Raw genomic sequence first — 26,560 nt, 5'->3', positions numbered from 1 at the left:
ACCCTTTGAAGTATTTCTATTTGAGTTAAAGATTTACTAGAAATCTCAATTTCTAGTAAATGTTACATTTCAAACTCATATTTCCTAGAGAGTTTCAGAATGTTTTTGGCAGAAATGTGCTCCTTTTTCTTCTCGTCTATGATGGCCATAATTATGCCCTTGTGGAATTTTCTGTGGCTCTTTAAATATTAATTTGGTGAAAGCTTGGAATCGTCACAGCAGAATAAAAACATCAGAAACAAGGTTGTACCAGTCATTTAGGTTTTGTGGGCCTTTTATTTCACAATCCTTCCAAATGTACAAAAACAAAGACCAGTTACAAACAAGGAAAAAAAAAAAAAAAAAAATTAAAAAATAAAATTGTCCCCTGTGTTGAAAGAGAACAAAAACAAGCGACAGATGACTGGAAACTGGTATCAAACCAAAGTGCATCAGTCTGAGGTGTGGTAGACAGACCAGAGGAAATAGAAATCTCATTTCAAGAAAAGCTGTCCCTCTTCCCTAAAAATTTCTTATTGTAGTAAAACGGTCGGGCAGACGCTGGCCACCACCTCTCCACCTTCCACAGGATTCCAGAGCAGCAGAGGATCCAAGGAGCGGCCGGCTTTTTGACGTCGGCTTCAGAGCTTTTGGTAGTTCACTAAGCGAGTGGGATATAATTTAGTTCTGTTCCCCGAATCTCCTCCTCCTGTTGTTGTGATGTGGGTGGGGGTGCTGGGGGCGTTGAGTTTCTCTTGGGAGCCTCTATAGCTCTGACTTGTCGTCCTTCTTCTTCTTCTTTTTCTTGGCGTCCTCTGGCACCACTAAGGGGTTGGTGGCCTCTCTCTTCAGGTAGGAAATGAAGTCGCTCACCTCTCGACCTCCCTGCACAGACAACGGCAGGATGTTTTCTTCATTAGATAGGGACAAAGTACAAACTGCCAACATGTTCAGTCGTTAGCATTTACGGCCGTGGCTAACGCTCGACCCCCAGAGGCGTCTGCCACTCACCTCATATCTCTTTGGGCTCATTTTGCGTCCAGCAGGGGAAAAGTAGATCGTGGGGAATCTGGAGAGAGAGAGAGAGAGAGAGAAAATAAATAAAAATTATGAAATCAAAATACAATTGTTCATTCTTAAAACAAGGAAGTCACAAGGAGAAAAACACAAAACCGCACAGGACTCACCCGCTGACTTCATATGGAGATGGCACGTCATTAGCTGTGGCGTCCATTTTGGCAATAACAACATTGGGATCGTCGGCCAGCTGCAGAACGAGAAGCGACCCGTTAAGATAAGTTCAAAAGGAAAACAAAATGGTGGATATTAACTGTGATATTCAAACTACACTCAAAGTTCTGAACGTGTTTTGTCAGAAACAGTAAAGCAGGAATATTTCAACAAAACAGCATTGAGCGTTAAAAGCTGCCGAGTTTTGGACTCGACAGTTTTTAAAGATGTTTCAGGGAAACGTGGTGAGCCGTCCTGATAGGCTGACGGTAACCAAGCCTGTCAACAACTTTTAGACGGTTGTGACCTTCAGAATGATCTGCTTTAAAAGAGTTTAACTTGGCACTCTTTGGTCTGTGTTGGGAAACGGCCTGTTTTGACTGAAAAATGTTGCCACTTCAATTAAAACCCATCAGTACAGCAAATTAAGTGAGGCAGAACTTCCCCTAAACCTTCACAATAAGAGTCTTAGCAAAATAAGAAAATAAAATTGCTTTAAGTGTTTCCATTTTCCACACTCAAGAACAAACAAAACACACACACAAACAAACAAACAAACAAACAAACAAGTCTGGCCACTGGTGCATTGTGGGTCCAGTCAGCAGGTTCTTTAAAAGACAATGGCCTCAAAACAATAACATCGTTTATCGCAATAGATTCTTGGACAATTTATCAAAGATAGTTTATCATCACAGGCCTACATGTGCAGAGATCATTTCATTACAAATTATAAATAAAACGCATTGAATCAGCTCCATTTTCTACTTGTAAAAAGAGAATCTAGGCTTTTCTGATTAAAAAAAAAAAAACAAAGGCAAGAAAACTAAAACATAGCATGAACAAGAAAAATAGAAAAAAGAAAGGATCGATCCTACCTTCTCTCCCAGCTCCTTGTATTTGGGCTCCAGGTTCTTGCAGTGGCCGCACCACGGCGCATAGAACTCGATGAGGACGTCTTTGCTGTCATCGTTGACGATGGAGTCAAAGTTCTCAGCCACCACAACCTGGAGACACAGAGGCACTGGGCTCAGTCCAAACCTGCACTTAGTCTGCTGCTGACCGGAACCAGGACAGAACCAGCACAGTTCCACCCGGACTGGCTCCAATCTCCGTTTCCTGATCAGTGGATGAACTACAACCAAAATCCCAACATCATTGCTCTTCAGTGTGGAAGCTGTTACTGCTGGAAGAAAAACTAAAAACAGAAGCATTGCAAACGTTTTAAACCTAAAATAACTCCAGTCTCTACTAGGAAGTTGTTCTTGACAACTTGGGAAGAACATCCTGTGTGTTGCAGGAAGGATTTGTGACTGATTAAAATAAATAAAATCTGTTTAACGATCAGAGCCATCAACTGAAACGGGAAACTTTTACAGTCCCAATTGATCCAACTACAGACTCTTTTCTCCAAATGTTCCCACACATTAATAACCAGCATGGGCAGAAAAGTTTTTTAAAAATATTTGGCATTTATTTACAGTCAACGAGAAAAAAAAAATAGTTCCACAAAATTAGTGACTGTCAGAGTTTTGTACTTGTTTGATTAATTAAAGAAAACCGAGCAGACAGACAAGGCCACTAGAGACAGGTAATGAATCAATCAAGTCATTAATCAAAATGTGCAGTTCAGGATGATTAACTTTTTTGGGAAAATCTGTATTTCCCCTCCATCACTGCAGTCTTTGGCCTTCCGTTGTTGCTCACCATCCACAAACCAACACAGAAAAAAGCTTATATTAATTTGGACTTTGAATTGAGATCCAATTGCAGAAAAGATTACAAATGGAAAATAAAACTTAGAAATATTTTATTGACCCCAAAGAGAAATGAAATGGAACTCATTAATTCAAGATTCTTCAGAGAGTTGCTGTACATCCTGATGACTGTGGGCAGGAAGGTGCTCCTGTAGCAGTCTAAACCACAGCAAATTTGAAGAAGCCTCTGACTGAAGACACCATTTGTCCACTACAGTCATGTTGAAGAGGTTGAGAGTTTTCCACAATGCTTTTTTAAAACGGACTTTTTAAAAAATGAATTCCATATTTCCCATCCCTTGCAGTCAGAGGAAACAAAGTTGACATTGTGAAGCAGCCACTTCAGGAATCCCTCACCTTAACGGGGCCGTCGTTGTTTTCAGGGACTGCCTCCGACTTGAGGTAGCGCTTCAACTTCCCGTCAAAGTAGTCCTGCAGGAAGCGCTCCAGAGCCTTTCCGTCTCGGCTGCAGGTGACAAAAACAAAAGATATCAGAGGAGAAAAGAAAGAAACAACAACAAAAAAAAGATATTAAAGTGAAGCTTGGTGGACTGACGAGAACTCCTCGCTCATGACGTATTTGTCTCCCTTGGCGGTGCGGATGGCGACGACGGGCAGCTCCCCAGAGCCGCCGTCCAGGCCGAAGTCGGACAGGTCGTGGCTGAACTGGTTCTTGTTGGCGACGGCAAAGTTCAGCTTTTTCCCCTGGTCCAGGAAGCCCTTGGCCACCTTCATCACCCTGGGCCGAGAAGGGCGAGAGAGGGAGAAGTGTGTGAAGAAAGCCGAGTCGGCGCGTGGCGAGGAGGAACGCCCGAAACGCCCACCTGTTCCTCCAGTAGTTGGAGCCTTTGGGGTTTTTGTCGTAGTCGACGTCGTAGTACGCCACCAGCAGGTCTTTCCCCTTCAGCTGGTCTTTGTTGTCGTCGGTCAGGTGGGGACAGATTCCGAAACTATGACGGAGGAAACGGGAAACGATCAATAGCTGCGTTTCTCTCAGACTTATAAGGTGACATTATGAAAAGAAAGGTGCTCAATGGAAGCATGCAGATTTTATAAAAACTCATTTTTATAAAATGTCGCTGAGGTAAAGTGGTTTTGGTTTGTGTTTCACAAAAGTGCAATAAAACACGTTTTTTGTATCAAACGAGTCACATGATCAACCACCGGCTGTTACTATTGGTGGAAAAGATAAAGACAGGAATAATGGCAGAACGGCAAGTTTTTAACGGCTACTCATGTATTCACATGTGATTTCAATTACATTTCTTGTTTAAGGGGAACACAGCAATCACCAAATTGTGTCCAATAATTAATTGGTTAATTAGACAATTAAACACCTTGGCCCTGCACTGTGTTGCTGCCAAATTAAGCAGAAAGGTTGATGTTAGAAATCTGTTTTAAGCTGCAAATGCATCTTTTGCTACAAGTGATCAATTGTACACTAAGAATATTGGTACTGCATTTTAGGCTGTACACATTTATATTTTCTCATTTAGAAAAGAAATTACTTGTTTTAATGCATTTCTAATACCGGACAAAAGTCTTAAATGAAAAATCTGCAGAATGAGCCAATTAATCAATTCCTAAAGTGATTGTTAGTTGCACTCACATGTTGTCCTGGATGAATCTCTTGATTTTATTGCTGGTGAATTTGTCCTCATTAAATTTCACGGAGCCGTCTTCGAACTTGCTGGCGAGACGTGGAGGACGGAGCAGGACAACTCCCCTGCAATCAGACACAGGAAACATCCTCGCTAAAATGCGTCGCTTCATTTTAAACTTCAGAGCCATTTTCATCCCCTCCACCTTCCCCAGTTTTCCGACGTGTGGTGCAGGAACTCACTCTCCGCCGTGGCTGCTGAGCAGGGCCTCGGCGTTGGTGTGGGCAAAGCGGTAGTCGTCCCTCAAGGCGCTGGCGGCCTTCAGGAACTCGGCCTGCTCCAAACTCTTGTCATCAGCGAAGAAACCTGACGAGAGAAATTTAGAACAAACATTTTTAACAATAAGACGACCCATTAAGGGTGAGGTGGAGGGTGGATCGGATGCACTTACCGATCACGCTGGCGTCTTGATCTGCTGTGAACTTCTCAAAGTCTCCCTCCGTCTTGAGCTCCACTGAAGCTGGACCCGCCTGCTTCTTCAGGAAACTAACAATCCCGTCTTTACAGGACAAAAAAACAACAAAGAGACTGATAAAAACCTCATTTGTAATCAAATATATTAATTTTCTTTTGTGCCTCATGAACTTTCACATTGTTGTTGCTTTAGAACTACGAGCTCCTTGCATTTATTGTAATCCTACGTGACAAACCGAGTCCATTTGGAGCACAAATGTTTTTTCTCCTTCAATTAAGACAAAAATAATTGCTAATGAAAGATTTTTTTTTAACTGCATTAACTGTGTTGACAGCCAAAAATGGATTAATAAATCTGTTCTGCATCACAGATACAGAACAGAAGGGTTTTACATTTGCCTTCTCAAAAGAAAAGTCTACAGTTTTCTACGTTTTTGTTCATGACAAATGTTTTTCATTTTGTGGTTCTGGGAAAAAAAAACGTTGTTTATTCTTATTGATGAGAACAGGATGTGTATCACTCTGGATGTTTGTTGTCTTGCATTCTATAAATAGGAAGCACAAAATAGCTAATAAGAGTTTTACCAAATAACTTTTAATGTTAAGACTTAAAGTTGTGGATGAAAATTTCAACTTTATCAGAAACAGCTACGTTTTCGTACCAGATGGATCGGTGGCGACAACTTTAGGTATTTAAGTTAACATTCTGGGCCACAAAAGAATCACTTAAAGAGCCACAAACTGACCCCTAGCCCCTCTTTGGGCAACCTGGATGCAAATACTGATCCTTTTATTCTCCATTTTACATCCTCTAACATTTATACTGAACATCTGTGAGCTGCAAGTGAAGACAAACTTCCTTTGTCTTCAAAATTTGACAAAGGAAATGTGTGCACACAATAGTCATCAATAAAGCCAATTCTGGATTTCCAAAGGGAAATCTAAAAAATGTGATATTTGTATTAAGGTCCCTGAGTGAATACGCTGCAGAAACAGCCGTCACGCCGACTTCCGCTGCATGTTTTCCAGGTTATGCCTCAACCAGCTCACCATTTGGCCAATTCCCAGCAGAATTAGTTGAGCTCAGGTTGGACGCAAAGCATCTGAACAATGAGTACCAGTCAGATTATGAAGACTTCTAACCCAACTTTGCTTTAAAATTTCTGCCTTTAAGTGCAGATGTTCATTAAAAAAAAAAAAAAAAAAAAAAAAAAAAAAAAAAAAAGTGAAAAAAGTGGATCGGTACTACTCTCCCCGGTTTTTAAAAAATTTTTTATACAAATGCAGAAATCTCTAGTTAAGTATCGGATTATCATCCAATTTGATAAAAACAAAAAACAAGAACAAGGTAGAATACCTGCAGTTCTAGGACCATCGTAGGGACCAGATTCCTCTCCATCCCTGAAGATCTTCAGCGTTGGGTAGCCACTGACGCCATATTTGCTGCATGTGTTGCTGTTGGCTGTGCAGTCAACCTGCACAGTAGCAAGCAAACCATTAGCAAACAGTTGGCAACGCAGAAAAATTGCACTATGTCAAACTGTGTTGCGCAACACCTTGGCAAGCGACACGGTGCCTTTTAGACGGGTGGCTGCTGCCTCGTACTCGGGGGCAAGACGTTTACAGTGACCACACCTAAAGGACAAAGAGGACATGGACCAGTCAAACAGGAGGACAATTCACACATCGGATCGGAGGCAGGGAAGGATCCAAGAAACCTGATACTTCTGCATAGTAAGGAGATTTTAGCTAAGCTTGTTCAATACAACGATAGGAGGAAAGTCAATTTTTTCATCATTTTTCTTTTTTATTTTTAATGGAATAATTCTTAAACACATTTTAGAACATTTTTGTATTGATGGGTTTTTTTTTTTCTACAAAAACAGTTAAGCAACCTAAGCAACATCTAGCAACCCAAAGCTCGAGTGGAAAACTTTTAATGACTTCATAGGACCAAGAATGTTGGGACAAAATAAATCTATTTCATCTATAAGTGGGACGATAAAAACTTCAGTTTGTTTCAGGATGTTTACTGCAAAGAATAATAAAACAAGTAACATTAACATAGGATTGATAAATTGGCTGCAACTGATTTCTTGGAGTCTGATTTAAATATATCAATTAAAATATTATGTAAAAATGATAAGAAAAAGGGCAGCGTGAGCAAATAAACACATGTATAAAGCGCACATTAGTTTGGTCTTTAACATATCGTCACATTCCTATATTAAAGGCCTAAGTCTTTTTTGTCCGAAGTGATTTTCTCTATAAAACAACAACAAAAATCACTTCTTGAATGGACTCCACGGAAAAATGCGTCATTAACATCTTTATTAAATAATTTCACATTACTTTTTCCTAACTTTTAAAGAAAATCATTTTATCTGAAGTTTGACCTATTTTTCAATGTATTTGTTCAAGTTTGGCACCGTAGAAACACGTCAAATATGTCGTTGACCAATCAGAGGTGGACACCAAAACTTCCCCAACCAATCAGAGCGTTACAACCATCACATGACACGCCCCCAACTTCCTTATCGCCTCATTCTCTTGCATTACCGAGATTTACGACGCATAAACTTGATAGTAATCAGCAAACGTGACATTTTAACAGCTGCGAGTCCCATTAAGATATAACATCCGCTAAATTAATCATTTAATTTAAATACCGCAATTCGTACAGCCTTAGGCGTCCACCGCTAGCTAACATGCTAACATTTGGTCTGCAACCAACAAGCAGGATTTGACAGTCCCGACTCTAATAAAAATAAATATTCCCCAATAAATAAAAGTAATTCAAACGCTCACAGACTGAGCACATTTTAAGTCGACATTTCTGCAGAGTGGAGTCCATTTTGCCGCTGGGCGACGGCGTATTTTCATTAGACATTTCCCCCCTTCCGCTTGCGAACAAAAGACGCCTGAATGAAACCTGGAGAAACTCACCAAGGTGCAAAGAACTCCACGAGAATGATCTCGTGGTCTCCAATCCTGCTTTCGAAATCGTCATCCGTGAACTCCAGCACATCACTGGCCCGGCTGAACCCGGCGAGAGCGGCCAAAAATATGAGCCTCAACATGGCACACTGAGAGGGCGAACAGTCTCTTGGCCTCAGTGACACAAAAAACTTCAGGCTGCAGATGTGAGTCGTTGCCGGCCCGTCTTCAGCTCCTCAAAAAGCCGCAGGACACTCAGAGCAGGGCCGAGACTGAAAGAGAAAGGGGACCGAGGAGGAAGAGGTGAAGACGCTCACAAGCAGCACGGCCTCGTCCCGTAGTCACAGTGTGGCAGCCTCCCATTGGTCGACTCGCCGCGTAACTCAGCTGCCACTGACCAATGAGGTTTCGGGAAATCAAACGTCGACGCGCGTGGGCCAATCGTGATCGGACAAAAGTCCGTATTACACACGGAACTTAAGACGTTAATACTTCGCTTGAAATTTGGGGTTATTCACAAACTGCACAAATGTTTTCTTTACCACTGACAGAGACAAATGACGTGGCTCGACTTCGGGGTTAATAAAGTCGTAGTTTGTGTTAAATTGGGAATCATGGAGACTGCCAGTATAACGACCCAGTTTATGGGAATGCACTGCAGTGCTTTCACCCCTTGAACTGCTTCACATTTTGTCACCATTTAAAACATTTAAGAAGAGGCTTTCCTCCCAAACTTTTATTAATTTTTGCACATTTCAGCAACTACAAAAAGATAATACAGGAATTATGAAACGGGCAATTCGCATTACATTTTGTCAAATACCATCATCAAAATCATCAAGCAAACATCAAAAGTGTTGATCAATGCTCCATTAATTATAAACCAATTTTAATTGTTTATTTATTTATTTTATTTGCCTTGATTTGAATGAACTCAATGTTTCAGCTGTTTTGCGGTTTTCTGTAAGTTTGTTCCAGATTTGCATAGAAGATGAATGCTGCTTTCAGGTAAAGTATATCAAAAAACAAAGCGAAAGTATTGCCGTTTTCTGGGGATCAGGCAGGAAGTCCAGCCTGTCAGCTGTCCTGAACGTTTTCCAATGTTCTCTTTCGCTTTAAGACGAGAGACTCCAGATTGTTTGAAACATAAAACCGACTGGAGTCTCCCCACCTGCTGATAATGAAGTGAATATTTATGAAAACCTCACAAAACTACTTTCGATTTGTACCTTTTTTTGGCAATTTCATGGACCAGCCACCAGATGGCGCTCTCTGACAAAACGTCAGCTTCAGATTTCAGGCTTTTTTTGTTTCTCCCGCACAGTCCTTATTCTAGACAGGAAGCAGATAGGTCCTCGAAAAGCGGAGCTTGGTCCAACCAGGCGTTTTGCACAGCTGACTGGTTGCTATGGAGATTAAAAGATTTCTCAAACGTGCATAAAAAAACAGAAAATCACAGCGACACTCCAGGCATGTTTCTTGCGAGAGAATAACATTACAACCTGATGCAAAGCTCAAAACAGTGGATTTGCCCCTGAAGTAAACAGTCAGAAAGTTTTCACAGGTTGGCATGAGCAGGACAAATATTACTGCAAAAAGTTCTTGTTTCTACGGCGTTACGAGTGACGGAGCACCTTAAACACGGTGTTGCTGTCACCGTATCTCTTTATTTTTGTAAGACCTGCAGGAGGTCAGGGGACTGTGCTAACCCTTCAGTCCCATGATGCCTTTCTGTCACACCTGCTACTGTTTACTGTAAACCTGCAGAGCTGAGACAGAAGCCCACACACACGGCGAGTCCAAGACGCACTTCTGTACTGCAGAGATGTTCTTCCTGTTCCCACTAAGCCCCGTCGACAGCCCCCCCGCCCCCTACAGTAGCCCCACTGCTTCTCAGAGCAGTCGTCATGACAACTCTGCTGCGCCTCTTTCTATATTTGGAGCAAGGAGAAGATGAGCCGTCCACCGTGGTGACACGCTCTGACTGATGTAGGGAGGGAGGAAATCGGGGCGTATTTGGGACATCAGAACCTTCTTTTCCTCCAAAAGCCTAGAAAAATAACAATAAATAAATAAAAAAATGGAGAGAGAAACTGCTCCCTCATGCCTCTCACCACCCACTGTTGACGTCTCAGCCGCGTCTCCTCACAACAGTGGAAGCCTTGTTGTCCCGCCGGCCACCAGACCGAAACACTGGGAAATCTGTTGGCTGTTTCATCGCGACAAGAAAATATCTGTCTGCTCTGAACCGGGACAAAGCTCTCGTTGCAGACTTCCTACGCCGCAAAGGAAAACACAGAGAGCCGTTCAAATCAAAGGGCTTCGTGAGCAGGCCGGAGCATTTCGATGGAGCTGCACTGGGAGATGAAATCTATATCTAAGGATGAAAAACAAGTGAAAACCGATTGGCTTTAATCGGAGAACCATGAAAGTCTTGAGTTTTTCATATTTTTGGGTGAATTAAGATTTAAAACCATGTCCTTCTTAACCCTTATTCACATTAACCACTTCTTATTGTGTATTTCTATTGATTGTTGAACTTTTGGTTCTCATTTATGTTCAGATTTTGTTCGTTTTCTTGGATCTTGCTATTTCAGTTGTTCCTTTTATTAGTTAATTGATTTCTCCTTTAAACTTGTTTCCCCCGTTTTAGGGTTTCTTTCTGTTTCCTGTTAATTTTCAGTTTTTCCTCCCCTGTTGGAATTGGAGGGCTGTAAAACAGTGGAGACTAGAAGAGAGGCTTACGTTTCAGGAGCAGAAATGGCTTAGTTAAAGCCCAGATGTAAATCTGATTGAAAATCTCTGGCAATACCTTCAAAAACTGATGTTCAGAAGACAGTCCGGACTTGATTGTTCTTCAGCTATTTTTGCAAAGGAGAGTGGATAAATATTTCCACCAGAGCAGACTACAATTGCACGCCACACTTTTCAGATTTTGGCTTTGTAAGAAACGTTTAAAAAGTTTCATAAAACAGCGTTTGAATTCATAAATTTAACTAAAGAAACTTCAGATCTCATGTCTGTATGGAAATAGGAACAGTGTGAACAAGTTTTGTTTTGTTTTTTACTACAGATGGGTTACATGGCATCAAGGAACCATGCTAATCACAATTATGACCTGAAAGCTTAGTCACCATGGTTACCTAAAGCTCCGGCTTCTTGTTTACTGGAAATAAATCCTCAGCGGATTTCAAAAAGCTGCTATAAAAGCCAAAAGAAAAAAAAAAAAAAAAAAAAAAAAAGCACCAGTCAATTGTGAAATGAGACACAAACAGAGGTGCTACTGTTAAATAGATGATTTGTTTATTAAAAGGCATGACAGTGTGACAATCTGTTATGGCTCAAACGATATTGCTTCAGGAGCTTACAGTACGGAGCCCGACCCGGCCAAGTGTGTGTTCGGAACATCAGAACCTGACGAACACGTCTGCTGGAGAAGACAAACGTCTCTCCAGCCTTCCGCTTGGAACAAAACCATAAAATCTACATTCAAAATAAATTAAACGTCTGAAAAGAAACTATGTACACACATTCCACGATGGATGATGGAGCACGGACGTATGGGACTATACAAGTGCCAGGTAGGAAGGGAAATCACCACGCAGGAGAGAGGGGCCGGTGACAGGGGACAGAGTGCAGGACGTGTGGCTGAGTAAAGGTGGGAGTAACGGGAAGGGGAGAGTTGCTGATTTTCTTTTTTGTTTTACTTTTTGGCCATGCAGAGAAGCTGATTATTTTTGTTTTGCTTTAATAAAACAGCCCCACAGCTTCCATAACTCTATAAATCACTTTTAACATTTTAGAGCAAGATTCTGATCTGAGCTTGGAGCGTTTTGGGTCTGATGAAGTTCTGGGACGTTATCAGCCAGACGGTTATATATTATATATACAAATGAAATTATAGAGTATACTGAGGAGCAGGGACGGAGTGGCTGATTAGATAGGTAGCATAGTGATGGTAGAGTAATAATAATAATTATTAATGAGGCGACATAGATATCTTCTGGAAATATCTATGGGCACACGGCTGTGTGTGTGTGTGTGTGTGTGTGTGTGTGTGTGTGTGTGTGTGTGTGTGTGTGTGTGTGTGTGTGTGTGTGTGCCCAGAGGTTTGTGTGCAGCGGTGAAGGGACCAGTGTCTACTTGAACAGCTTAAGGGGTGCTGGCACCTTGATGTCCTGGCCTTTCTCCAGCCGCTTCTCGCACTCAATTAGGTAGTTGACGCCATTGATCACAGTCTGCACCAGCTGGACCTAAGTAGGAGACACCATATTTAGATCCCATTATTCCTTGGCGTAAAAATAAAGAAATAAACAAAGGAAGGCAAAATGTTTCTGAACTATGGATTAAGAACCTGCAACTACTTTGACGGCTATTTGATTTAGTGAGCAAGAAAGTCGTTAAACATTTTAATTCAAGACTTATTTAAAGACGGTTACGGGTGATATTTAAGACCTGTATCGCAACAAATGTACAACGAAAGTTGCGTCGGCAACAGAAGAACATCGTCCAGCCAATTGACAATAAATTTGAGCTTTGCCATGTTAGGCAGGAGAGTGCTAGTATATTAGCAGCTAGCTAGCAGTAGCCTGAACCGCCTTGAGTCCAAAGAATACAATGAAGATGTGTTTTTTGACTCAACTCATATATTAGTTCTGCCAAACCAAAGTATAAAACCTTTGAATAACATATTTAAAACTAACTTACTTTTTAAAAATGCATTTAAGCCATTTCAAGGCTTTCATGTAATTAAGGCTTTTTAAGGATGCCTGGACACCCTGATATATGTATATATTATTTTGTCACATCCCTACTTTATTTACAGACATTAATAACAATGTATTTTTCTTTTTATAAATCTGTTATTCAAGATAAATCAGAAATGTAAGGAAATGACCAAAACACACTTTGAGTCCTTCTTATGACTGTGTAGGCCATGACATGGACATCACAATGATCTGTAATGAAAACATTTTTCATATACAGAAATAAATACTTAAACATAATTTTCACATACAGAATTTAAATAAAGGCACAAATCATCAATAACTATTAAATAAAATTATGGATTATGAGTACATTCAATAGTAAGGACCTACAAGGTCCATAGCTCAGAAAAACCTCGGGAAACGCCAACATGGACAACAGGAAGCAGTCAGAGAATTTGTGTGCCAGCTCTGTTATGCGTAATTTTCAGATGTCAAGTTTCTACGCAGACAAAGCCCAGCCTGCAGTGGATCTGAAGCAATCGTCAGAAACTACTAGATTTTTTTCCTGCATGCCTGTCAGGATAGAGTGGGGTAAGATTTGTTCATCTTACAGTTATTGCAAAATTTATAGTAGGGAGGATGTATTAAGTAATCCTGTTATGTCTCAGGCCACAAATCTTTGAAGAATGTGAATGAATACGAGTTACAACAAGATTTCACTTCTGTTATGGATCAAGTAAGTATTGTGGAATTTGAATTTGAACAGCGAGCTTTCACATAATTTAAAAGAAAAGCAACAAATTACCTAGAACTCATTTTGTCACCGGCTTCTCAACTCTTCTGATAAACAAAAATACTTCAAGACGGCAAACTCTAATTTGCATCAACTGAAAACATTTCTTAGTAACAGACAGGAAAGTCCAGTGAAACAGTTGGACGTGTGGATGTAATCTGCGACAAGCCATGGTTTGTCCCTACCTCAGACTGTCCCAGACGGTCCAGGTTGGAGATGTCAAACACGCCGCCTACAGCCGCCGTGTCCACGCCGCCCGTCCCGCGCTTCTGCAGGCGCAGGTTGTCCAGGATCGTATTGAAGCGGGGATCCTGTTCGGCAAAAACAGAAGGAGTCAGCCTGGACGCTGATAAGACACAAATTGCCAGGCATCTGCAGGATGAGTTTATTTATTTTATTACCATTTGGTACCGGTGTGTGATAAAACAAAGAAAACAATTAGCATAAAAGTTTTTAAAACCATCCCATCGTGAACTGTAGGATTTCTTGACCTTAAGTCCAGCTGTAAATCCAGAATGTTCCAGGTCAAAGACGCTCTCCATCCATTCTGACGACGTTTGAACTAATTTTTTAACTACTATGAAAACACTTATCACATCACAGGAGTCACATGATCAACAATGTGAGCGTTACTACAGCTGGAAATGACAAAGAAAACCCCAGGAAGTGGATGAAGGGTGATGGTTTGTTTATGTTTTTTCAGACAATTTGATGCTGGTCCCACCAGAGCTCTCACAGTTGTGTATTATTGTATTATTAACGTATGTGTATTATTAACGTGTTGAATCCATAACTCCTCTGCTTGTCGCTTCAACACCTGAATAAGACGACACTGTCTCCTCTGCTGGCTGATGAGCGCTAGCGCCATGGATGAATTACGAATATATTCAACTGTTTACATCCGTCGCTCCCATGATTTTTAAGAACTTATCGAGTGAACAAGCTTATTCACACATGATTTCTACATGACTCATTTAACAGAACACAACAACTGCAAAAATTGTGTTTTTGGATGTCCACTTCAGCTCCGGCAGCGCCTGGTGACTAAACCCATGTAAAGTTGTGTGTTTCTCGTCAGGCTCTGCTTCAGCTTGTGTGTTACCTTGCTTAGTTTGGGCAGCTTAACGTGGACACCGGCCCTGAGTCCAGTCCCTAGGTTGGAGGGGCACGTCAGGATGTAGCCGAGCCTCTCGTTCCACATGAACTCCCAGCCTCTCTCCTTGATCAGCCGCTCCACCTGAGGGAGTTGGAAGGGGTGCGGAGTTTAACTCAATGCAACTGCTCAACAGCATTTCACTTTTTATTTTTTCACAAACCATTCATGACACACACACAAACAAAAAATTCTTGTATGATTCTGAAAGTGGGAGTGAGACATCAAACGTGTAGGAGAGAGCTGTGGTATTTTTGCTTCTCCTTTACTCGTCGACGAGGAAATGTGTGGACGGTGTGTCCTGTACGTCTGCCAACATGCTTTATTTTGGAAGCAGGAGAACGTCTTCCTGTTTTTAGACAACACTAATGGCCCCGCATTGAGTTTAGAAAGCCATCTAGAAGCAGACACGGCCAACAATAACTATATAAGCACATTTATATTAGATAATGCAGAGCAGACTCAGTTCTGGGCTGCGTATCAAGTTGCCACAGAGACACTTAGCATCACACTGACAATTATCGACCAGAATAGCTGCTTACTTTCTGTCGTCCCTCAACATCTTAAAGGGGCAGTGTCATGCGAAGTTGACTTTTTAAAGTTCTACCTCATGTTATAATGTTATTCTCTCATCAAAAACATACCTGGAGTGTTGCTTTGATTCTTTCATTCATGTTTGAGAAATACTTTAATCTCCATGACAACCACTGAGTAAAACACTCCGGGGGAACCTAGCTCCATGTTCTAGGCTTCCTCTGAGCTGCAGATTCTAAGTAACCGAACTTCTGCCTAACAGAACCCCCACTCAGCTCCTTCCGACTAGCAGGCAGCAATTAGCAAACACCTGGTAGAACTGAGAATCTGCTGAGCTCATTAGAGGAGCTATTTCTCAGTGCTTCACTGGTAAAAACATTGCTAAGGTGTCAATAGAGGAGCCATATTGTGGTGACTTCTTGAAGGTGGAGCTTCAGAAAGAATGGAAGTTTTTAAAGAGGCAGAGGCCCAGTTTCAAGGAGTTAAATAAGGAAGTAAAAAAATTTTTTAAGTCATATTTGATATATTTATATGGCATTTTTAAAACAACTGACGGTACTTGATCATGCTGTACTTGATCAATGGCACTATGTACCTGGAAAACACATAACTCTGCCCCTTTAAGTAATCGGGAAGGATCCGGTCTCAACTGCGAGCGCGTCTTACCTCCAGAAGGCCTCTGCAGAACCTCTCAAAGACCCTCTTCATGTTGCCTCCCTTCTCCATGGAGATCACTCTGGTGTGATCCTCCTCATTGATCCAAATCAAAAAGGTCTTCTCATTGTTGTGCCTGCACACAGGGAGGTTTTCTACTTCATAAACAGCGTGGATGCATGCTACTGCAGCACCATCTGTTCTTTTCAGGTGCACAGTGTCGATTAACTGTTCACATGCACTCAGGTGTCATATCATTGCTCAATTTGGCTTCTTTTCAAAGTGTCAAATTGAGCAATGATATGACACCTGACTAAACACTGCCATTTCCATTAAACAATACAAATGGTTTCATAAACATGGTTTCAATTCACTATTATATGACAGAATTTATTACTTTCTATTAGTCTTCTGTGTACAGTAATCTGAAATCTAACAAAATGTTATGTTTTGAAATGTAACTAACACACACATACACTACACACCTGATAGGTTCAAGGGCAAAACTTTAATTAAATAAAATGTTCCCATTTTTAATAACTTTTCTTAAAATGAGAAGAAATTATTTCAATTAAACAGATCAATAATTTGTCGAGTCATTAGGAATAACAAATATTAATTCCATCGAAACAATCCAAACAGATCTTAAAGGTAAATGACCTTCCTGCTCAAATGAAATGCTTAAACACAATTTGCAAAGAAAGTTACAAAAAAAAAAAAAAAAAAAAAAAAAAACACCCCCAAAACTAAAAACTGCTTCCTGGCATTTAGCAAATAGAAACAATTTCAGTCATTTTAACTGACCTAAAACAAGAACATTTTAGTTTGATTCAACTATGTTTTTATTAAATATATGAAAATATCCAGTTTCAACTGTAAATAGCGTTTTCCAAATTTAGGTTTTTAATCAAACATTAGATTGAACTTTATTACAAAATCAAACTATGTGAATGTCAATGTCTTTATAATTTAAGGTACTTTCCAAACCTTGAAGACACCTAAACTAAATTCACGCATTTTCAAGGATTTCAAGGACCTGTATAAACCCCGTCACAATGACAATCTCTTAGCATGATTAAGTTTCACATTTTAAAGCAACAAAATCCATTTTTCCCCCCTCAAACCACTTTCTTCTTTTGTAATAGAGGGCACAGTCTGCGTCGAGGGAGGAAAAGTCATCTAAGACACAACGAGAGAAAGAGGAGAGGAAAAGTAGATCACATAATAAAGGGAGTAACAGAAACAAGAGGGGGGAAAAACAGCTTCTTGTTCAGCTGAAACTAGAAGCTGTAGTTCAGCAGAAAGAGGAGATGATGAGGTGAATTGCATTATTGAGAGGAGGAGTGACTGATAGGCTTTGCAGAGGAAACAAACATGGAGGGAGGTGGCTGTCAGGCACATTGAACTGGGGATATTCCAGCGGCTGATCTGAAACGCCGCTTGTCTCGTTTTCACCTCAGCTCACAAAAACACATCGGAGCAGCAGAAACGCCAAGGCAAAGTTCGCCCAAAGGTTAGTTGAAATGAATTATTGCAAAGCGGAAAAGAGCACAGCCGGTACGACAAATGCGATTTGCCTGACGGGCTGAATATTTAAATTTTCTGCTTACCAAATACCGCGGGCGTCTGGCCAATCACGGGCCATGCCTGCGCAGGTCAGGAGTGGCGACACAGGTTTGTCGAACAGGAAGTGGTCCTGATAAATACACACAAAAAATATTCTTTATACATAACTTAGACTGGACAAGGTCTTTTATACTATTAGGAAATCTAAGTAACCTTATAATAAACTATAAAACATATTAACACTATAACACATATCATCACCTTCCTAATATAATGGCCTAAGTCATTTTTCCCCAGAAATAATTTTGACAAAAACAAACAAAACAACAAAAAAAAACTGCCTCATTACTGCAAACAGTTATTGTTTTAGGAAGGTGACTATATGAAAGGTCAATTTATATTCTTTTGTGGTTAATTTTGAAAGGATTGTCACACTGGAAAATTGTTTTCACTATAATGAATATTTAGAAGATGTAAACATTAGCTCTAAAATAAGTAGAACAAAAAATTCTTCATTTTTAAAAGGTACTTTAATAACTATTAAAAGTTAAATACTATTTAAAGTACCATGGGTGCAGATACCCAATACGGTCATATTTTAGAGTTTGAAAACATAAAGAATATGAAAGTTGTATATTTTTGAATAAATCACATGTCGGTTTTGCATTGAATAAGGAATCTTAGGTTACGAAGCCATGAAAGCGTTTAAAGTGTTTAGCTGTTTGTTTTGCACATTTAAAATACAGATCAAAGATAAAAATAACAATAATAATAGCTGAAGAAGTTGCAAAAATTGTGACCTACGCCACTTTACCGACAGAAGAGTTAAGACAATTGTTTAGCCCAGACAGTTGTTGCTCCTGATATTAAATATGTACCACTTACATCAATGAGCTGCTGTTGCTCCTTCTCGGTCATCTGAGTCAGACTGTAGTATTTTCCGGTCAGGTCTCCCTTCAACCCAGACAGGGCGTCCACCACCACCCGTTCCACCTCTCGGCGCTCCGCCCGAGTGCAGGCGGGGGGCAGGCTCAGGCCCCGGATGCTGCGGCCGGTCCTCACCCTGGACGACAGCACGTAGCGCTCATCGAAAACACCGGACTGGATCTGAAATGTTAACAAAAGTTTGTTGATTAGGGCTGCAATTTTAGTAAATAGGTTACAGGGGTGGGTGATATGGACTTACAGTTACAATAAACATAAACATAAGTAACTATTTATCATTTCTTCTTGCGTAACTGGATGGCTGTGGATGAACGGCAACTGTAACCCGACAAACACGAAATCCTGCACTTTGTTAAAGGTGTTTGTGATTCAAATTAAAAATTCAAAAATATGTTATTGATCCCGAAGAGAAATTAAATCAAAGATGATTCTTTTGGACACCAGTCATGTAAAGAAGGGATTTATATCACTGAACTGCACACAGGGACTGCAATTAATCAAATTTTTAAATTAATTGACGCTCTTGTCGAGCAAAGGGTAGAGAAAATACTAAAAATTACAATCCTAACAAAAAAAGACATCAATTCATTAGAATTTATTGAGACAACGGTAAATGCTTATTGTGTCAAGAAAATTATCACGATTAATGATAAACGATACGATAATTGGCACATTCTGCAGAATTGTCATTTAACCACTTAAACCTTATTTTACACAATATAAGAAATACATTAAAAATAGCAAATAAACAAGCAATTCAACTCCTTTTTAAAGTAAGAAACTAATAACATCCAAGATGGTTGGTGTTAGATATTTTTTAACATTATCATTTTGTTGTTACTTTAGTTTATATTCAGTCTAAAGTATTATTGTGATTTTAGTATAAACTGACCTGGAGGTTACGACTGTCTTCATGCGAGATAGTAAAACTTTATGGTTCTCAGACCCTAAAGTTTTCTCTGGTGTTTATCTACCCGGTCTTAGGTGACAGTTTGACCCAGAGCTGAACTGGGCTCAGATTGTAAATTAGATATCACACCTGGAACTGAGTTGTTGGTCTGTTTGTGTTAAATGTTTTACGACCTCTGTTGTTTGATGCTTTGACAATAAAGAGGGAGCTCACGTGAAAGCAGATCAGAACTCTCTATTGACCAGCCCGGAGGAGCTGTTGATCGGGATTTCTCCTTCTGCAGAAGCCTGACCATATTTAATTCATATACGTTGTCTGTGGTTATTTTATTGTAGGTTCGAGGAAAATACCTAACAGTTGGCTTCAGGAAATAAAAAATAAATAAATAAATAAAAAATTAAAGTAATTTCCCCGAAAATGAGGTAAAAGCCAAAAATCTGAGCTGACTGCTGAGTCAATACAATAGAGCTCAAGTACCTTGCTGGCAGTCAGGTCAGTGGGGTGTTTCATTACACGGGGATCGTAGCCATTGTGCCTCTCTTTGATGACAGGATCCAAGAGGTCTGCAAACACCTAAACAGAAACACATTCAATTAAACCCAAGATTATTTCAGACTCAGATCTGCAATTATTTTCATGCAACTTAAAAGCAATGTCAATTTTCATTGATGTTGCCTGTAGGGTTTCTCCCACTATATTATCAGCCTGGTGGGCCACCGAGCTTTCCTTGCCTCCCCCACCAGACTGGACGTTGTTTGTTTATTTTAAATAGTGTTTTTATACTCAAGTAACAATGACAGCAAAGCCTGCTTAAGCTAGATTTTATAGCTGACAAATTGAACTTATGTCATTTTCTAACACACCTCTGAATTTTTGTAACTTTTAACATTTTTTAAACACAAAAAACTGAGCTGCTGGTGAACTATCTTAGCGCCTCTACCACCAGGCTCACACTGCAAAAACATAAAAGTCTTACCAAGTAATTTTGGTCTAGTTTATAGTGCAAATATCTTAGTACACTTGAAATAAGGAAAAACTAACATTCAAGTAACTTTTCAGCAAGGTATAAGAGCTTATTTAAGTAAATAATTCCTTAATATTGATTAATTATTTATCTATTGGCAGATGAATAAAGTATCTTAGGGATCACGAAGGGTGTTCATATTTGCCAACAAAGAAAACAGAAGAAAATCGAGTCACACTTCATTTGAAGAGGTGTGGATTACCCTCCCATGACACACTGTCATGAACATGAAGGAGTCTTCATGAATGTCTACAACTGTTGTCGAGAGTAAATAGTGACATTTTTAAGGCAAAGTTGCATTAAAAGTGTTAGTATGTACCGAAAACAGGTTTCAACAAATGCACCAGCTGTAGTTAAAGGAGGTGGATTTAGTTTGCTTAAAGCCGCGCCCCAGTCCCAATGTTGTGTCTGACCTCATAGGACTCCTCGTCTCCTGCTACCAGCCCAACGGTTTTGATGAAGGGGTGACCCGGGTTGTCCACACCCGTCTGGATGGCCTGGTCCAGCGTGTACCCGTTGGGCGTGGTCTTATCACACAACTTGGCGTAGATGGCCGGAGTCAAGTGGCTGGCCATGCAGTTGTTGTGTTTGCGCAGGTCAGGGTACTCCGCGCTGTGCAAAGAGGAAAATGAGATAAACCAAGACTCTATTGATCTTTGACAACGCTGCTGAACTCTAGACACCAGTGCAGAAACTTTAACTCACTAAATTTACTTTTTACTTGTTTTCTGTTTTTTTTTTTTACCCACAGGCAATAGAAATCTGAACCTGTGGCCTTTGACTAACAGTATACTGTGTTGTAAACAATCCAACAATCATATTTACTAATGAGAGACGGAGAGAGGGAAAAGGCACAAATCCCGATAGCAAATTCAAACTGTAAATTATTTAATGCCATTATCTTTATGGTATTAAATAATAAAAAAAGACTGAAGACTGTAGGCTTTAGGATGATTAATACAGATAAACCGTAATAATTTTCAGACCAACAGACCAGGTTTGGGATTTTTAAGTTGTGCTTTTCAGATTTTATTTTTGACAACACAAGTTGTTTCCAAGCTTCCACGTTTTTTGATGTAAAGCTAAAAAATCTGATTTTACGTCATACCGTCTCTTTAAGTATGGATGAAAAAATAAAATCATAGCACACCAAGATAGCACAAGGCTAATCTTGAGGCAAGGCTTCACCTTAAAAGGTTGCACTTTTTTCAATAAGACATAAATATAACCCGATATAAGATATAAATACAATAATTAATGAGACTTAAGATCCATGGCGCTGGTACTGTTGGATCTGAGTGCAGAATTCAACACCGTTGCCCATTAAAGCGAGTGGAGTGTTGAGTCGGACTATCTGCTAGAGTATTTGACTGTTGTCACTAAGAACAGGGTCTTCTTAGTGACAACAGGTAACGTCTCATTGGAATGGGTCAAAGTCCCATGTGGAGTACCACAAGGTTCAAACCTGGGACCCTCTTATTTAATATCCTCACAGTCCTGCTTATAAAGTTGCCATCATTACGCAGATGATACACAGCTCTATATTATAATGTCAACAGGTGACTATGAACCTATGCATGGACTGAACAGATGCTGAGGTAAAAAAAAAATATCAATGCCTGTATATGCCACAACTTCTTCCAACTGAACAAAAACAAAACTGAAGTAATTATCTTTGGAAATCTAAAGAGAAACAATGAAGAGTCAGCTTCAGTTATTACAGCCAAAAACTACGGATTAAGCCAGAAATCTGGGTGTAGTGACAGATTTGGAACTGAACTTTCAGAAACACGTAAAGACGGTTACAAAGTCGGCCTTCTATCACTTAAAAAACACATGAAAAGACTGATTTCACATCAAGATCTAGAGAAACTCATCGAGGAGTTTATCTTTAGTCACACTGATTACTGCAACAGTCAATCAGACAGATGATCTAATTAAAACCAGGAAGACAGACCACATCACCCCAGTTCTAAAGTCCTCACACTGGCTCCATGTAGCTAAGAGAATAGACTATAAAATACTGTTAGTTTATGAGTCACTGAACAGCTTGGCACCAAAAGCACATTAAAGATAGGCTGTTGCTGTGTCAACCTTCCTGACCTCTCAAGTCTTCTGGTTCTGGTTCTGCTTTGCATCACCAGAACCAAAACCAAACATGGAGAAGCGGCACTCGGATTTTATGCCCCACAAACTTTCAGAGAAACTGTAAAAATGCTGAAACACTGAGTTCCTTTAAATCAAAGCAAAAGAAAAATCCTTGTCTACAAAGAGAGAGTCGTCTTTAACAAATGGAAGATCATTTGTTTTGGTCTGGATTGTGACTTTTGATGAGTGTTTTCCTTTTATGTTATGTATGTAAAGTACTTTAACTTGCTAAGATTTCCTGTACAAATAAACTTGCCTTTGGTTAAAAGCAGGGATATGGCATGATTGTCTGGCCTGGGCAATAACTCAACATATTAGTATAAAAAAAATGTCTGGTTTATTTATTACACTGGTCTCATGTCATATTCACATTTTTTTCTGCTTGGGTTTCCCGTTAGCAGTAAGCCAATGTCATCCACATAAATAGGACTTAGCACTCGAAATCCATCACTTTTACGTTTTCTAATATAATTACTGAAATGAAAAATAATAATTAAATTTCAATAAGATATTTTGTCATAATGCACCTTTCGTCCTAATACTCCTGATTCTAAAGAAAATGTTTGCTAAAGGATAAATTTTTTGTTTTGCAGGCTGCCGAAACAACAGGAAAATGACTACTTACATTTGTTTGTGTGTAATTTAGCTTTTAATTTGTACTGATTGCAACTTACAGGAACGCCACTATTAAATTTTATTCTACTGTTTCACTGTAGAGCGACGATAGTCATTCATTCAAGCAAAATAAGGAACTATTGTGTGCAAAACCTTTATCTGCAACCAGGCCTGTGATCAATGAAAGGCCTTTTATCCGAGGAGCAGATAATGATTTACTGATCTCCATATAGTGACGGTGTTTTACAGTCCAGGCAGGTGTGCCATGAGTCACGTACACAACTTTTGTTGGGACTGACACCAAACAGCATCCATTTAATAATGCAGGACATTATATGTTTCTAACATTCTTTTGTGAATGTTTGTTAATGTGATTTCTTGATTGTACATTTATAATGTCTTTTTGTTGTTTGGGTCTTCCTGTCTTGGGACTCATTTACAGTCTGTACAGAAGTATTGATTGTTCATTAATGTGCGCTGTCCCTAATAAATAAATAAAAAAACAAACAAAACAAAAAACAAGTTTTGGTCAGTCAACATACAATCTGTGATTATTGTGAGCAAGTCTGTGTCCACGATGACCTCATTTCATTTTGTTGTCGGCAAAAGGTGCAATTATTATCATTAATCCAACAAGCGGAGATGTTTCATTTGAGTTCCCGTCAGTGTTGCACACTGAATCTCGAGAGCGAGCAGAAGAGCCAGATTATTCATTGTTGCCCAGCTCCCAGGTCTCATCCGAACCAGGATCTTGATTTACCTGGATTTATGACGTGTTGTAAAGTGGCTCTGCCTTGCTTTGTGATTCGGGTTTTCTCTGACCTACATATGGCACAATAGTCTCCATATGGCCGCTGAATGTCCAAAATTAAACGTCTGTTAATTTTTCCTGGACAAGCTAAGGGTCCAGTTTCTGCTCCCTTTTGGCCTTCAACGTTCAGCACTAATCTGAATAGCTAATTTTGTTAATCCCATTGTGCTTGGATGATATTAGAAGGGAGTATTTTTTTTTGTCATAATCTGGCCCATATCTAATTATGACCTTATTATTCAGGAAACATTATATTTGAGGACTTTTGACCAGCTGAAAAGGTTCCCCCCCTCATCATTAGCTTAAAACTCCAACGTTTAAAACGAACCGTTACTATTTAGAGAACAAAAAACCCCGTACTGCCCTTTAATGGCGGTACCGTACAATTTTCCGTCAATAAAACGACGTCCAATTTATAAAAACAAAATAATTTTATAAGCTAAAACAATTGACCATAAAATGTTTTCTTTTACAAATCAAATGACGGCCATAGAGGCGGGAAGGGCGCAGTTACCTGGCGGGGTATCTCCTGCGCAGAGGCTCTCCGGCGGTGACATGTTCCCGATGGAGCAGAAACCCGGCCGCTACGGAGCCGCCGACCAACGAGAGGATTCCGACGTTTCTCTTGGAGGAGAGGATTCTCGTGAAGCTGCTGGCCATTTTTTTCCCTCCTTGAAATTCAAGCGTCTAGAAAGGGGTGTTATTGACAGGGCCGGGCGGAGGGGAAGAGAAGACAGGTTGATGGAGTGAAGGTGATGAAGCGCCTCTGATGGAATTATAAGGAGAACGGTTAACCCAGGAAGGGTCGTCAAGGTGGACGGAGAGATCGAGGACTGGAGCGGAAGTGAAGGTCCAGCTTCAAAATAAAAGTCTCCAGATGATCCCAAACAACTGAAGGACAAACGCTTGTATTTTAGTCAAACGTTTGCGTTGTTCACATTTCACATACAACTGTATGCGTTTTGATGAATTAACACACATCTTACGTATTAATGAGGGGTCTACCTGCGTTTATTTTACCTATTTTTTTTCTTAACTTCCCACAAGTATGGAAATGACGCAAATGACAAAGAAAAAATATTCCTTTAAATATTTTCTATTTTCTTTGCTTTATGAGCTATGAACAATTTTTATTGTTCTGTTAGCTTATTTTACTAGACAATTTGACATAATCATATCGTTTTTTGTTTTTTTAGGTGGACTGATAGGCAATTTGCTTCTTTCTTTACCACATTGTTACAAAAATTGTAGATTAAAGTTTGAAAGTACTGAATTTAAATCCAGCATGCCTTTGATTTTCTTTGCACTCCTGATACACCATTATACATATATATAAAACAATTTTCAAATGTAAACCCAAGTATTAAACATTTATGGGACAAAGTATGAAGACGTCGAACTACACATGTTGTCTCAACAGGAAGTTCGTTGTGCTTTTTGTCGGCCAACTTGATGAAGGTAAAGTGGTGCATGGTAAGAATATTAAACACTGAACAGAACTGCAAAACAGGAGCTTTCACTTCGCACTCAGCTCAACCACAACCTCAAATACAAATCCAGTCCGCTCATCCCGCCTCCCACCCTCCCAACTTAGGGCAAATCGTTTGTAAAGGTTTTCTTCACAAGGTTATTCCAGTCATTCATACAATAAAACTGCCGCAACTTCCTCATTGCGTCACGCCTGATTGGACTTAAAGGGGAAATTAGTGGCACTCGCCTTCATGGTCCGAGTTGAAAGAGGTTTTCTAGTTAAACGCAGCAGCAACATTTCGCAGTGATGTGATCTTTGGGACCACAATTTATCTTGATACAACTCTTTTCTTCACTGAACAGTAATTTCATCTGAATTTATATCAACATTTCCCAAAGAAGAATGAACCATTTTTGCAGAAACTTAATTATGCAAATTTTCTGATATGTATTTTAAACCTGCACAGAAAGTAGGAGTTAGTTTTGCAACAAACTATTAGGAATTTTAACTGCAAGTATGTTCAAATCCTGTACGTGATCTGCTTATGGAAGGATAAGTCTGCTCAAAGGTCACGTACTTTCAGTCGATGAAGTCTAAGAGACTAAAAAAAAATAAATAAGTAATGAAAAAGTATTCACAATAAACTTACAAACTCATTAGAACAGAGCGACCATTTTGGTGATTCTCAAAATCAGAAAAGCAAAACGAAATTAATCAAATGTGCCAAAATGAGTAAGAGATAAATGCTTTCCATAACAATGTGGTGAAGGAAATTCCCCCCACCCCCCAAAAAAAGAGGCTGACTTGATTTAAAAACTACTATTTAAAGAAATAAAAAGTTGTTCAGACTAAAAATAAAAAAATAAAAAGTGAGGGGTTGGGGATTTTGCAAGAAAAAACAAATTATACAAATTTTAGCATTCAAAATTTTAAAACTACTAAATTCTTAACTAATATTTTAAAAACGTTAAAATGTATCAATTTAGTTGAATTTATGACTGACATTTCTGTTATGGACCTGGGCTTACAATTTAGACAGGAAACTTTAACCCAACGATCAGCGCTTTAAAAGCTACAGGACCGAATGGTTTAGTCAAATCACAGGCAGTAGAAGGAAAAGAGTTCCAGATGTAGCTGCAGTGCAGCATAATTAATAAAAAGACAAAACAAAAAAAAAGGGTGCGTTTGATTTACCACACTGATCTCTGAAGCCACATGTGCGCTAATAAACTTCTTAAAGTAACATTTACGG

At 39.6% G+C, this 26,560-nt stretch overlaps 2 protein-coding genes across 3 annotated transcripts; both read right to left on the bottom strand.

Moving 5' to 3' along the window:
- Positions 1 to 244: 244 nt before the first annotated feature.
- Positions 245 to 8,321, bottom strand: pdia3 (protein disulfide isomerase family A, member 3). The gene is made up of 13 exons (XM_055031135.1): positions 7,985 to 8,321; positions 6,595 to 6,673; positions 6,396 to 6,513; positions 5,016 to 5,123; positions 4,807 to 4,930; positions 4,573 to 4,689; positions 3,788 to 3,913; positions 3,520 to 3,702; positions 3,321 to 3,429; positions 2,085 to 2,213; positions 1,167 to 1,246; positions 991 to 1,048; positions 245 to 864 (listed from the first exon to the last, which is right to left on the bottom strand). The coding sequence occupies exons 1-13, from the start codon at positions 8,116 to 8,118 to the stop codon at positions 745 to 747; spliced, it is 1,485 nt and encodes a 494-aa protein (XP_054887110.1). The 5' UTR covers positions 8,119 to 8,321; the 3' UTR covers positions 245 to 744.
- A 2,935-nt stretch (positions 8,322 to 11,256) lies between these two features.
- ckmt1 (creatine kinase, mitochondrial 1) lies at positions 11,257 to 24,669 on the bottom strand. 2 transcript variants are annotated; one of them, XM_055031156.1, is made up of 10 exons: positions 24,352 to 24,669; positions 20,677 to 20,875; positions 19,717 to 19,812; positions 18,270 to 18,491; positions 17,429 to 17,514; positions 15,831 to 15,954; positions 14,580 to 14,714; positions 13,663 to 13,788; positions 12,078 to 12,228; positions 11,257 to 12,041 (listed from the first exon to the last, which is right to left on the bottom strand). In XM_055031156.1, exons 1-9 carry the CDS (start codon positions 24,495 to 24,497, stop codon positions 12,115 to 12,117), a joined length of 1,248 nt encoding a protein of 415 aa, XP_054887131.1. In that variant the 5' UTR covers positions 24,498 to 24,669; the 3' UTR covers positions 11,257 to 12,041; positions 12,078 to 12,114. The 2 variants fall into 2 exon arrangements, with proteins under 2 accessions (XP_054887131.1, XP_054887123.1); XM_055031148.1 differs by having other exon boundaries at positions 11,257 to 12,228.
- Between the last annotated feature and the right edge of the window lie 1,891 nt (positions 24,670 to 26,560).

This window comes from Poeciliopsis prolifica, unplaced genomic scaffold, assembly GCF_027474105.1.
Source record: "Poeciliopsis prolifica strain line A6 unplaced genomic scaffold, Auburn_PproV2 SCAFFOLD001, whole genome shotgun sequence".
Taxonomy (NCBI): domain Eukaryota; kingdom Metazoa; phylum Chordata; class Actinopteri; order Cyprinodontiformes; family Poeciliidae; genus Poeciliopsis; species Poeciliopsis prolifica.
The sequence above is the reverse complement of the archived record's forward strand: the minus strand, read 5'-3'. Positions and strand labels throughout refer to the sequence as shown.